Raw genomic sequence first — 14,930 nt, 5'->3', positions numbered from 1 at the left:
ACTTCAGTGCTTGTAGCCGATATGTGGTCTATGGATTTGGATGTAATTTTAATTATTTTTTATGACTGCCATGATTAAAGTTGAATAGATCAGAAGTTTCTCGCAAAAAGAAAAGAAAAATATCTTAACTTATAGTGAGTTCAGCACCCTGGATTTACAAAATATAATATAAACTAAAGCCATGAATATGGTAACGTTATGGCCTATGGGTAGCCGTGATGCGACAACATGAGCATTTTGGGACTTAAATCTCTCGATTTTTGGAACAGATCGTGTTTTTCACATTTATTATCAAGTTCCATAGAATGGAGTATTACATATTTTATCTAGAGTATTTGAGCTACCTTAACTCATTGTGTACACAAAAATTACGGGTAGCTGAGAGGTGGCTCAAAATCCTAAGGAAGAGGAGGAAGTTAGAGCCAGGGCTCCTCCTCCTCCTCCAAGAAAAAAAGTTAGGGTTCGTGCCTCTCGTAGGCGCCGGCGCAGGTCCGCCTCGTCTCCGACGGCCCTAGGGCCATGGAGACGTGGTGGATCCTGGCAAGGGCCGGCGGGAGGGCTTCGTTTTTAGTTTTTTTTTTCAATCTTGCTAGGGTTTGTGTCCTACTCAAGAAGGCGAGACGGCGGCGGCTTCCTGAAGATGGAATAAAGGTCTCCTCGTCTAGCCCCTGTTCCGGCGGTGCGTCTAGCATCGTTGGTGGGCGTGTGGAGGTGTGTCTCCGGCAGATCTATCTTTGGTGGATTTGCTCGGATCTCGTCGTTGCTCGTCTACGTTCGTGTGTCTTCGGTTTGGATCCTTTCGATCACCGGCGACGGTTGCTGTTCTGGGGTGCTAGTCTTATGGGACCTTAGCACGACGACTTCCCGACTGTCTACTACAATAAGTTGTGCCCGACTCTGGCGATGGAGGGACGATGACGGCGGCGCGCCTTCGGCTCGCTTCGGTGCTTGTAGTCGTTGCTAGGTGGTTTACAAATCTAGATGTAATTTTATTTCTGGTGTTCGTTGTACTGTCATGATTGAAGATGAATAGATTGGAAGTTTTTTCGCAAAAAAATAATCACGGATAGCTTTTTTGTGTACACAAAAATCACCCACCCGCGAAAAAAAAGTACACAAAAATCACAACTCAGAATTACACTTCTCCCGATATATTACAGTGTATTATGCGCACCCTGCACTCTTTATTGCTTGTGGCTTCAACATTATCACTTCTCATCTCCTTCGTTTAACATAACTTTGAAAAATCAAGCATGGTTGCTTGGGTAGAATTTGCTTCACCAAATCACCCTTTCAAATAGATTATAAACTTCACAGCATCTCTCAACCCTAGCCACTGCCCTCGATGAAATTTCTTCCATGCGCCTCCGCATAGGCCCCTTCCACCCCTTCGTCCGGTGGCCTCATCGACAACAAGAGCAGTGGGGACCCTTTCGTTCGTTCCCCTTTTCTCCTTAGGTTTTGTTTCCCCGACGACATCAACGAGGTGGCGACGACAATGCGCGTGTTGGAATAAGGTCTCTCCGACTTCTCCCTATCTCGACGACGTCTGATCCGGAAGGGCTTGTGAGAATTTGTGTCTCCAGATTTGTTGGCTCTCCTCATATCTTTGAAGTTCGTGTATTCTCCAAGGAGATAGAGCAATTGGCTGGCCATTGGTGCGACGACTTTGACATCTTCTTCTGTGTTGTTCTGCAACATGGTCCGATTTCCCCAACACTCGGGTACCGGTGGTGATGGATTGTGAGCCTGTTTTTGCGTGGGGTGATGCTCGAACCAATGCTTCTTTAGCGATTTCTAGATCTCGCCTCAAGGGGTGAGTAGTTATTGCAATTTTTAAAGCCTGATATGGCAAAGACGTTTGTAGATGTCCCCCTTCTTTACTTTCAGTGCAATTTTTAATCTTCGGTAGGCGGCGTACAATGGGAGAAAGGAGGAGACTAGTGTATTTTGCAATGTAACTTTATATTGTATTGGTCGGTCCGCGTCCAATTGTCTTTCCAGTGTTACGGCTGTTGTTTCCTTTTAATAACTATCAGATATAAGATGCCCTTTAAGCATCTCTTTGAAAATTAAAAATAAATAAATAGACGAAATTGTTGCACCAAACACCTTGTTCAAATAGATGGAATTGTTGTCTCTCACACGGTACTACGAGAAAGAGAAGGCTCACCCTCTTATAACCTTCATCCATCCAGGATATTACTCGTGAGGCTAAGAGGGTTTGTCAAGTCATTGTATTGGACAAACTTGCTTATCACAATGGATACAAGTTGTGACTCGACTATGGCTAGACACTCGAGTCTTGCTTGAGATGAGCGATTGCTCACCAGAGCAAGATATCATATGTAGTGTGTTGGAGAATCATGATCAGAATAAGCAGTGACCATCTTGCGGGTACGGCCCAAGCATGTGCACCTATAATGGTGTTTAGAAATCTTTCATGAAATCATGAAGAGCGTTACAAAAGGCAACCATCACCCCTCCCCTGCACGCACGGTTTGAGTCTATCGCGTACTCGTTTTGAGATCCCAATATAGTAAGCAATAAAAGGATATACGTTTGCATCTGTTTGGGTTCTAACCAAGAGCCACCTTCAAATATTTTGGTCATGACCAAAAATTTGGTTCTTGTTTGAAACATGACCAATTTTCTCGCATGTTATGCGCAAAAAATAAACAAAATTCTGGCATGGAAATGCTCCTTTGTCCACTCTAGTTCTTTTTTTTTGCCAATATTGGTCAAATAATGGTCTAGCAAAATCTTTGATAATTTTTTTTACCTAAGCTAAAACCAAACACACCCATATACTCCCTCCGTTTCTAAATATAAGATATTTTAGAGATTACAATATGAACTACATACGGAGCAAAATGAGTGAATCTACATTCTAAAACATGTCTATATACATTCGCATGTAGTCCGTATTGAAATATCTAAAAGAGCTTATATTTAGAAAACAGAGGGAGTAGTCCCTATTAATACTCCATCCGTATCAAAATACTGTACTAAGGTTAATACACTTATTTTCTTTAGTATAAAGTTATATTAAGGTTAAGGCACTTGTTTTGGGATGGAGGGAGTAGCATATTTGACATCCGAATATCTACTCTATTTGCATTCGAAACGCAACAGAATACAACTTGATGAAAACTTGAACTTGTGAAGAACCCAATAGCGTAGGGGCAGGTTGTGTTAAAAAACTTGAGGCCTCCTTTGGTTCATAGGATAGGAATATTATAGGAATAGGAACTTCATAGAAAGTGAGATGACATGCATCCCAATTCCTATAAAAAAAGAGATGCCATTTGATGCATAGGATAGGAATTTTTCCATTGAGTCTAGGCTAATGTTTTTTTTCCTTTGAAATGTGAAGGATTGGACCCTATCCAACATAGGATTAGGAATCCATTCCTACAAACCAAAGGACTTCATAGGAATTTTTCCTTTGAAAATCCTATCCTATGAAATTCCTACAAGATTCCTACAAACCAAAAGAGGCCTGAACTTATGAAGAACCCAATAGCGTAGGGGCAGATTGTGTTAAAAAAAAAAGCGTAGGGGCAGGCAGAAGGTAGCCCGAGATCTCAGTTGGCTCGCGGGCCGAAAGGGACGCCACACCGCACCGCACCAGCACAGCCCCGCACCGAGCGGCCAGGTTGGCGTCTCGCATTCCGGGGCCCCGCCTGTCAGCCTCGCCGGGCCCCACCCGCCAGCGACCACCTCGCGCGCAGCCACCGCGTCTCCCTTTCCCCGTGTACTGGACTAGACTAGAAAGCAACGCGACTAGAGAGAGAGAGAGAGAGGGGAGAGGGAGGCACGCCGCACGCACTTGGTCGGTCGCCACCACCACGCCGCCCATCGCCGCCGCCCGTCGGAGAAGGCGCCCGGAGACCCATGGCGGGCCGCAACGGCTTCGAGGACGACGACGTCAACCCCTTCGCCGTGAGTGCTCGCTCTCCTTCCCGTCGGCGCGAGCGCAAGCATAGATCTCGGTTCTCCTTTTTTTCCGCGTCGGCCGTGTTCGTATTCGGGACCGGCATTTCCCGGATCTGAGGCCCCTAGCGTGGGACGGGGACGCGATTTGGGAGATGCGGATTTGTGCGCTTCGGGTTGGCGATTACGCTCTGTCGGCTGTGTCGGCTGATTATTGCTCTGGAAGCGGTAGGTTAGCTCTGGATCTGTGCTCGCGTGGTGAACTAAGGCTGCGCGGTGGGTGATTAGTGGCCTGTGCTAGGTGATTTGAAGCCAGCATGAGCTACAATGTAGTTTGGTTGGGATTTGGTGTCGCAGCAGATTAAAGCAATGCGGTGGCTTTGATATCCGTGACACCCTCTTATATGACTTGGTTTCTTGTTCATTAGTTAATGAGTACTGGCGTGAGGTTGCTGGAGCTTGGTTACCACCATATTGTGCTATGTTCAACATCAGGGACTTGGACATTACGTATGGTGGAATGATGGTAGTGTTTGTCAGGTAGAGGATGAGCCACTTGCTGCCCTTGGGTTCATATTGAGACGTCACTAATTTCAGACCCACTGTTTTTGTGCTAGTCATTCAAGTGGTTTCTAGAACTTTTCCAATGTGCTACAAGCTACATATGTCGGAACATGGTTAATGTGATACCCAATGTATGGATAGATAGGTATGTTCGTAAGACAAAAATGTATGGATAGGTCATGGATAAAAATCTTAGGTTTGAGATTTCTACATTCTAGGCTCTATGTGGGAGCCAAAGTTGAAGGACTACATGTCGCAAGCTCTTTTGTACCGTCAGATAGGATTATTCATTGATGATGTCATTGAACTGATGTAGAACAAGGCAACGTTTGAGTGTAATCTACTTAAACACACCCCGCTGCGATCACATTAAAAACTATGTGTCTATGCACATGCCCTTGAAAACTTAATGTGCCTATGCACTGCCTGCGAAAGTATGCATTGGCAGGCCATTCTCAGTAACATGCCAAAATATTTTTGTTTTTTCTCGTGCATATTTACTGATTACTGGTTATCTAAATCCGAAACCTGTGTCAAGTTCTAATAATCAAGTAACTGCGCATGCATGCAGGATGCAGCAATTCTTGCACCCACCACCCGCATTTCTTTTGGGTATTTTTGTATTGTTAGATCTTTCATCTGATTTCCATTGTATGTTATGTTATGTTGATATTCCATACATATTCATTACATAGAAGTACTTAAAATATTGATGTTGAACAGAAGGCTAGTTGTTGGCAAAGGAAATATTATGCTATTATTAAGTTGCTCAGAGGCTTCTATTTTTGGAGCTGCCCGTTCCTAATATCTTCCAAATGCTTCATTTTCTACAGGGAGGGAGTGTCCCCCCTGCCTCCAATTCCCGACTCTCACCTCTCTCCCACGAGCCTGCGGGTTTTTATAATGTGGACATTCCTATGGATTCAACTAAGGTACGTTTAGTTTTGAGAAGTTTTTCTTCACTCAAGAAAATTGTGTCAGCTAGCTTCTTACTCTAATTGGAATTGGATAGATGTTCTCTTCGTCATTGCCATTTATCTATTCCTTATGTATCATCAAGTACTTCTTGTGAGAATTTTTATAAGTCCGATGGTCTGTTTTCCAATTTTGGTGAAAATTATGAGACATCCTAGCATTTTTTTTTTGTATTTTTGCCATTATTTGTTTCATTATCTTTTTAAGAATATACGCATGACCAACCACGTAAAATATTCTCTCGCATATTTTGAAAACAGTTAATGGAAGGGTACTGTAGTAATTCTGTTTGGTCACTTTCTCAATCGTAAGAGATCCATGTGCCAGCTCAAAGTTTGCCTTATAAAATTGACTGAATGGGGTAAAACTGTATACAAAACGTGACAATTATTCCTTTATTTATACTGTTCATGTGTAAAGTTAGTTTTGATTAAGTCAATAAAAAATGTTTGTATTGGTTATCCCTTCTGTAGTTTGTTTATATATTTATATCATGCATGTTATTATCTCATTTAGGATGTGAAGAAAAAGGAAAAAGAGCTCCAAGCGATGGAAGCCGAGCTAAACAAAAGAGAAAAGGTATGCGTGTTACAATTCCTGAGTGATTGGACTGTTCTGCTGCTCTTAGCCAGTTACAGAAATATTGATATGCTACCAGCTTTCTCAGAAGTGGTGTCACATCAGATGTAAATCCAGAATCTACAACGTCGCTGTGATTTGTGATTTGGATATGATAACTGGGGCATTGCTTTATTTAGTGTTACAACCAGTGAGTCAATAAAACCTTATTTATGTTGATTTGGGATTTTCAGATCATTAGTGCTGCATATAGTAGCTATCCTAGCCCTAAAATCCCTATAGTGAAGTAGTAATAGGAAATGACAATATGGTAATTTTTTTATGGTGTGCTGGCATGAGTCTACAGAATCTGCGTGTCCTCAACCTACCAAATACTAGTTAAGCAGTTCACTGTAATTGCCACCAGAGCATTGGAATTACTGAACAGGTAGTGTGCATTGACTTAAGAGTAGGAGGTCAAATGGCTACCAGAACTATCTGTTTGGTAGTGATGCAATTTGAGGCCGAGTAATAGGGGCAGAAACATGCATCATCTTGCAGCATATAGTGGCTCTGCTGGAAAATAAAGTGTGCTTTTGCTAGTAGTTCAAACAGGCATGTGAATTTTAATGGGAAAAATAATTTTAGCACTGCATTTTTTTTTCTGATTTCTCATCAATGTAAGATAAATTTGTGCTGTGAGGAAAACAATGCGGCACTCTATCTCAGCACAAATTTATCTTAGATTGATGAAAAATTGCAAACATGTGTAACAATCATTTGTTTTTTTCTTTCTTTCTGATTACCATTTGTCCCAAGAACCCAAGAACAGGTGCAAGAACCATTTCATTTCGACATGGTTTTGTCCCTTGGTCTTGTTATCTAGATAGGGGAATCTATATCTCAACTTCTTGCTAAATTTGGTTGGTTATGGGCTTATGGCGTCGTATATCCAGTGATGAATGGTCTATACAATTTTGTTTCCCAGTCAAAACGGTGGTTCATCTGGGAGGATCATGTTTCTTGAGCTTATTATTTAATATGTTGAATTTTGACAGTGAGATGTCATAGTATTTTAAATCACAGAAAGATTGTCTCTTTGTAGTGTATTCCATGTATGTGGATACATGTTTTATTTACCATATGAGATGTTCCTTCTCGAACTGCTGATCTGATTCCTCTTTGTTTGTCTCTCTGCCCTAGGAACTGAAAAGGAAGGAAGAGGCTGCGTCGCGAGGTACAACCCGCATTCTTTCCTTTTGCTGAATAGCTTTAATAGTTTTGTTTTGTTCACGTCTCTGGCATAAAAAATTAAGACAGAACCATGCTTGATGAAAGCAATTTGTGCACCTGGAAGTGTGTACCAAGAAACTGTAGCCTGCCCACTCATTTTGAGAGGAGTTCACAGTGTTTCGGAATTGTTCATAAAAGGGCATCATAGACATTTAGAGTTTAGGACATGGGATGGGACATCAGGGTTATCAGTATGTCACACTGCAACCTGCATGGTTATTGGTAATATTTGCTGACAATGATCCTTTTCTTAGATTGATAATTTAGAATTGGTCATTTCAAGGCTCCAATTTTGGGATGTCCGAAAATAAACAATTGTCATTTCTTCTGGCAAGAGCAAATTTAGTTTTGTACTTTGTATGATTTCCCTAGCAGTATGTTTGCACAATTATACTTCTCCTAATCACTTCTTTGTTTCATTTTCAGCTGGCATTGTCATAGAAGACAAAAACTGGCCACCCTTTTTCCCTCTCATTCATCACAATATTTCAAATGAGATACCCATCCATCTACAAAAAATGCAGTACCTTGCATTTTCATCATTTTTGGGTAAGCTCTGGTAATGTGAAAACTTTGGTGTTTGATATGAATATGTTGTGCTGCCATTACCTTTTCTTTTGCTGGAGTACTTTTGAATATTTTGGGAAATAATTACGTGGTGTTCCACGGAACCTCCAATCCCTTTATTGTAAGGATTACAAGTTTACATCCAGAATCTAATATGGTCTCTCAATAGATTGCAAACCTGGGTTCTCTAGTACAAAGGTTCTGTTGGGTTGTGGCCCATGTTTGCCTGCCAATAATCTGTCTAGCCAAAATTTTGGTCAAGTTTTTTGCTTGCCCATGAGTTGGCCAATATTGGCAAGAACATTGGGGGCATCGGCATGCCCAAAAGTTTTCCCACCATCCAAACAAAGACCAATCTTTTGGTCATGACCAGAAATTTGGTATGGTGCAGTTTGGGCAGTCTAAACATACCTTAATTCTCCCAACACTTCCTCACAAGATTGACATAAAATAACAACCTTGGCCATCTTTTATTTTCTAATACTCTCGAAGAGACCTCTGCCTTTGCTGAGATTTGTCTCCATGCCTTGACCGCACCACCAGTACCAGCCACCATACCCACCATGATTGAGTTTCTGCTGGCGTATCAAGGACTTACGAATACTGGATCGCTATATCAAACTGTGTGCTTCATATGATGCAGAAGCCTGGAGGGTGTTCTCTATTATCACGTGAAGCACCTCCAACAACAGGATCATGTCTCCCACCTATACCAATGCAGTCCTGGCCTCCACCGCCTCTTCCTCAAACCTCCAAAGCCGGGTGCCTACCTCCTCTACTTACATGTCCCAAGCCTTGGGCTCCATCACCTCTCCATTCTCTTGGTCCTCTCGGTTTCGCTGCCTCCGGTTGTACCATCCCCAAGCCTCCACAGCAGGCAGATCAACAAAGCCAAGTAGCTGGACAAGCATGGCTAACGACCAACTAAAAGTACCAGCATAGTTAACAGCACCACAAGTCCACACCATAGATCAGATCAGCCACAGTAGTGTCAGAAGAGCCATTGTAACTTGTAAAGATCAGCCCAGCAACCTGAACTGGAGTCCAACAGCAACATGACAAAAACAGAGACACACAATGCCTCTTGATTCCCGTCGCTCCAAAGCCACAACAAGTTACTACTCCTTTCTCTCACTCCTTTCCTTCTTGCATGACCACAGCCAGATCACATGAGCAGTGAGTAGCCAGTGGTCATATTCAGCGGCGATCTGCCAGTAATACTGATCCTCCTCTTCTTCCAGATCTAATCCGGCTTATCTCAAACACTAGTGATGCAGATAACATTTTCCAATTTCCCTGCAACGGGCAACATAATTGTAACACGTGTCAGTCTCTCTGCGCGGCCTGACCGGACCTGCACAGGTGGCCACTGGAGCCTGGTGGCGCCTGCATGCCTGTTGGAATTGAATCACTCAACTCCCCCTCTTCCTGAGATATGCTTCAAGCACACACGCAAAACTACTACTAGCACTGAGGCTTTGTTGACATCACACACACACACACACACATCACCAGCACTGAAACCCTCCTCTCTCTCACTCTCACTCACACTCTATCGCTATCTGTTATTTCTCACAACTTGCACAAGTACACAAGCTGTTTAGGTGACTTGCTGCCTCACACAGCAAAAGCCATTTTCTTTGTTGATACACTACAAGCTTGTGTTACACAAGATGTACCCTCCTATTTATAGGAGTTCTAGGCTGGTGCTAGTGTTCCTGGCACTACAGTAAGACGGCAGTACAGTAAGGTGGCGCTACAGTACACAGGCAGACAAAACCATTTCCATCACCTTCTTCATGAAGCCAGTCCCTGCCGACCTGCTCATACAGCTCATAGCTAGCTTATCCTGGAGTCTACAGCTAGCTATTACAGCTTCTAATCTTTCTTAATTATTAAGTAACCAAAGAGAGAGGGGTTACAGGACACAAGGATTATCCTAACAATGCCGACTATCATTTTGGACATTTTATTAGATCCTAATACAAATTCACTAACAAGTATTTATGTTGCAACTTCCTGTCATATTTTGCACGAATGATGTGATTATGAACATGAGAAGCAAATAAGTTTGAATTCCTCAAATACCTGCAAAGGGATCTACCATCTTCATTTGATTAGTGGACCAAGAGCTAATCTGGTGGAGAAGCAATTTGATATATAGCTTTTTTATGGATTTTGTGTAATTTTTGTAAAATTTGGATCTCATGCAGGAATTGCTCTCTGCCTCTTCTTTAATATCATAGCGACCACAACTGCATGGATTAAGGGAGAAGGTATAGCTAAAGTGTATCTTATTGTGCACATCTGATATAGCAGTTGCTATCACTATATTAACTTCGCGAAACTAATACAAATCTCTGCTTTAACAGGTGTCATGGTTTGGTTGCTTGCCATTATCTACTTCATTTCTGGTGTCCCTGGGGCTTATGTGTTATGGTATCGCCCTCTTTACAATGCGATGAGGTAGGGTATATGCATTGAGAATTTATTGTCTATATGAAAGAAATTCACCTTTCCAAATATGTCATGTGACCATATCTTGTTTATTATAATGCCTGTCGCAGAACTGAGAGTGCTTTGAAGTTTGGGTGGTTTTTCCTATTTTACATGGTAAGATACACTTTACTAGTGGTTTCATGCGGCCACATCTTAGCATTAAATGAAAGGTTCAACCTATCCTCAACTGCACACCCTACTGATCATCTTTGTCCATTTCCAGATTCACATAATCTTCTGCGTGTGGTCAGCTGTGTCTCCCCCATTCCCTTTCAAAGGAAATTCTTTGACGTAAGTCTCATATTCTTTTCTTGTGCACCATGGTTTGCCGTGCGGGCTGTAAGTCAGTAAACGGGTATAGATGTGAGGGGTTATGCATTTCCATGGTCATAGTTTCTGTTTTGTCCGTAAAAGATTATGTGACCTTTTCATAAAAAGTAAGTTGTTTCATTGAATGGTTTGTCTGAAGATGTTGTTAGAAGTTAGAATACACAATTAACAAAGATAATCAATGAACTAGATATATAGATTTAATGTGGAACTCAAGTATGGAAAGAAACAGGCACACACCAAACGTGGTTAACTACAAGCAGGGGAGTTTACACTGGCGTCAACACATCCATGCAGCTATAAAGGCTATACATAAGTGGCATGTGAGAAATACGGGAGCAAATCCAAAAATTATATACATGAGCGGCTGTTATATACTAGTTGTCAAGTAACATGTTCCTGAACCGATTGTTTGCCTTTTTGCCTGAGTTGTGGTCAATGTTGACCTCTGCAAAGGATCATGGAAGAAGCATAATTTTTTATCCTGGAACTTAACACACAGGAGTAAAATTTTATACCAGGTACATGGTAAATTGCTAATGCAGACTGAAATTGTTGTGTTTCTTGTCATTCATGTCACTCGTAAGTTTTGCTTGGAATAAATTCTTACCCTCCATGTTATCATATTCAGATTTAGACCTTTCTACCATAACATTTACTCTTTGTTGAGAACGCATTAAAACTTTTATTTTGATCTTATTAACTAAATTACTTTGCTTTTTGATGCTGTAGTGGGATTTTGCCTGCCATTGATGTCATAACCAAGAGCCTTATTGTTGGGGTAAGTCTTCATTACAGGTTTATCCAATTAGCCTGGACTAATTTGTTTATGTAGCCATTTGCCTATATCTACGTCTTACCCAGCCCATGCTCTATATTTTAAACCAATGATTGTGCTGCTTAATTTGTTTATGTAGCAATATGCCCATATCTTCCTCTTACGCAGCCCATGTTCTATGTTTTCCCCAAAGATTGTGCTGCTTGATGCTGCCTCAGTGCCGGCAGAGTCCACTGGCTAGACAAGAAAATCCTTGCATTTTGAAACAGACATAGTGCACTATACCTCACACGCATGAGTATCAGGGGTTTACTTGGTAGATTGCATCTGGAAGTGGTTACTGGGTCTGCCAGTCTTATTTAACCCCTTACTGACATATATTTTTGTGGAATTTTCATTTGGCAGATATTTTACTTTGTTGGATTTGGATTGTTCTGCCTTGAATCACTGCTGAGCATAGGTGTCATTCAGGTGGGTGTGGTTTACCTCTATTTTTTTTGAAGATCTTACATTGCAGCTCATGTTATTCCTGTCTCTTGATCATCGACCTGTCTGACTCAACATGCAGCAAGTGTACATGTACTTCCGCGGAAGTGGAAAATCCCAGGAGTTGAAACAACAGGCAGCACGTGGTGCCCTGAGCTCTGCGTTCTGATGAAGAAAACCAGCAGCCAGAGAGTTGTAGCCAGGGTAGTGAGTGGAAGGAGACAGGATGTGTGCCGATTGGGCAGGGTAGTGCGGATTTGGATCGCTGAAATCATACAGCTATATCTTTTTGCTCTTCTGTTAATACAAATATAAAGGAGCCTTCTCGTGTGGATACTTTAAGGTGGTGTTGTTTCCATTCGTTGACATGGTTTTAGATGTGGTTGATAGCGAGGACCGACTAATATTGTTGGTGGAATATATTTGCATATGTTTGTGTGGGAGTAAAATTACTTGTTCATTTTGGTGGCAGTGTTGATGCAGCCTGCTATGTTTGTCAGGTAAGGCGATTCGCTTGCTCGAGTACCAGAGCATTTCTATTTTCCATTTCCATTTGATTGGTCAGTGGCTACCTGTTAATTTCAGACAGTTGGATCTTTTGTCATTCTTGGTTAAGATATATCTAGTATGGTCGAACTAAGCTGTTGCATTGCATCCAGTGCCTTTTGTGGCCTTAATCTTATGGTTTGAGTTTCGGTAGGGAGAAAACCTTTTTTATCCAAGCAAACAAACTGTGAGCTTTACTCTCCTGCTGCCTAGTTGCGCTCACTACACTAGGTGCTTGTACCATAGTGTTCAGAGTGTCTTGTAAGCTGATAGGTGAGGATCAATAGATGCAAATAATCCTGTCTTGTCTCTCTAAAGTCATGATTCCATTTAACCGAGTGACATGGAGAGAATGCGCAGACTTTCTCGCACTTCACGTGTTGGAAACCTGACCATGCTTAGCTTGAGCAGCTAGATACCTGAGTGATGAAATCAACGGCTCAACAGTGGGGAGTAATCTGTGCCGAACTCAACTGGCAACGTAGAGCCGCCATGTGATCGGCATCTGCTAGTTCCACCAGTGCTGTCCGCACTCTTTTGTTTACTCGTCTCCAACTCTAAATTTCTGATGCATCCCATTCCCTGCCAGAACACGCTATGTGACCATTGGCGCATCCAAAGTGCCTATCAGTATCGCTCTCCTACACTCTGGCATTCTGGAGTAGACGCGATCTTGCTACATGGGGAAGCTAGATATGTATATAGAAGAACAGGGAGTGAAACGTTGTGTGTGCCAGGACATCATTTTTTCACCAGACACCACATGCCATCAATCATTGTGGCCATTCAATTCTACCATAAATGGTATAGTTGTCAGCATTTGTTGCGCTCATCACACATCTATATATGATCAAGCCTAAAGCGAATACTGCTTCAAGCCATGACAAAGAAGCCACTATGAACTCAACCAACGACGTGGACGTGTTGATCGATTTCCAGCTCAGTATGACAAACGAAAGACACATCGTGACACCAGACCCTCTGTGTAACTTACCAAAAAAATTGAGTACAAAAGATCATTGAATTTTTAATTGATTATTGATGGTCAAACGGTGATCATCTTAAGTGCGGAAAGACCATTTGATTCGATTCTCGATGATTTGCTAGTTCCAATTTTCATGGCTTCGCTCTGCAACAATTATGTCGTGAGTCGCTCTATAGATTAGACGAGAACTAGAACGATGTTCTTGCTTGGTTGCTAGGCATTCATGTTAATATCCCCTCTAGAGTGAATTTCCTGCATAAACCCTTGGAAATGCATGGAATATGACTGGTGGCCCCCGAAAAAGTCCACGACATGGCATGTTCCTTTGAATAGAACCTCACGAGCGCGACAAGTTTCAAGGCCAATGGAGGAACGGGCCCCACATCCCCTTCACAAACCGGATGCATCTCCGCACGTGCCTTCGAAAGGGGAGGCCCTAGCTAGCTCACCTTGGGGTTGGTGCGTCGAGGTGGTAGAGGTGGCCGGCAACAAAAGGTGTCCGACGACGAGGTTGTAAGGGCGGTGCTGTGGCCGCCGACGAGCTTGGGGGACGGAGCGTGCGGCGAAGGGTCCGAGCAGCCTCGGACGACGCTGGATCGGCGACGGCCGGTGGGTATAGACCCTGCGGCGGCGAGGAACCACACAGGGACAACGGCGACCTGCCCCAATCGTCAATACAATGTGAGCGGCGGCTAGGGTTTGGGTAGTTTAAATACCTCATAGATTGCGGAGTACCTATCATCGGGGTCTCGGCCAACATTGCACATGGTTGCCGGGCCGTCAGCTGCAAATGGCCGTGACACATGGCTCATATTTGCGGGGTGCTTTCCACTAGGTTCTCGGCATACTATGCATAAGTCGAGTTCCTTTCTGTTTGCCAAGTACGTCCAACACAGGGCTCGACAGTACTTCCCATGTGCCGTGCCCTGTCGTTTGTCGAGAACCGCACTCGGCTTACGTTGTTTTTACCGTGATCCAGTGTTCCAGTACTCGGCAAACGGAAATCAGGAAATGTACTCGGTAATGATGATTTTTCCAGTAGTGTCCATGCCCCGTAATCTCGCCAGGCTCCCGCCCATGCCGGCCGGTCTATCCTCCCGCCTCCGGTTCGTGCTGCTGCCGCTGCCGGCCGTGGAGGGGCTGCCGGAGGGCACCGAGGCCACGTCTGACCTGCCGCCCGACAAGGTCGGGCTCCTCAACAGAAGGCCATGGACGGCCTCGCCGACCCACTCGCGGTATTCCTCGCCCTGCGTCGGCGACCGCGTGGTCTCTGCCCCCAAAAGGGGTGATGTTCTTCTTCTCAATGACTCGGCTTGCCGATGCGCATTGAGATCGAGAGGAACGGCGCAGCTCGGCGGCGGCGCACTTTTCTTTGCCCTTCTTTTCCTCTTTTTTAGTTTTGGGGTTAGGGTT

The 14,930-nt window shown here is 43.3% G+C and overlaps 1 protein-coding gene across 1 annotated transcript; it reads left to right on the top strand.

Annotated features, from left to right (window-relative positions):
• The first annotated feature begins 3,788 nt into the window (after positions 1-3,788).
• On the top strand, positions 3,789-12,450 carry LOC119285934 (secretory carrier-associated membrane protein 3). The gene is made up of 12 exons (XM_037565267.1): positions 3,789-3,945; positions 5,334-5,432; positions 5,992-6,054; positions 7,237-7,270; positions 7,753-7,875; positions 10,107-10,169; positions 10,266-10,359; positions 10,461-10,506; positions 10,616-10,683; positions 11,455-11,503; positions 11,906-11,971; positions 12,069-12,450. Exons 1-12 carry the CDS (start codon positions 3,898-3,900, stop codon positions 12,153-12,155), a joined length of 840 nt encoding a protein of 279 aa, XP_037421164.1. The 5' UTR covers positions 3,789-3,897; the 3' UTR covers positions 12,156-12,450.
• The last annotated feature ends 2,480 nt before the right edge of the window (positions 12,451-14,930 follow it).

This window comes from Triticum dicoccoides, chromosome 1A (assembly GCF_002162155.2).
Source record: "Triticum dicoccoides isolate Atlit2015 ecotype Zavitan chromosome 1A, WEW_v2.0, whole genome shotgun sequence".
NCBI lineage: Eukaryota > Viridiplantae > Streptophyta > Magnoliopsida > Poales > Poaceae > Triticum > Triticum dicoccoides.
The sequence above is the reverse complement of the archived record's forward strand: the minus strand, read 5'-3'. Positions and strand labels throughout refer to the sequence as shown.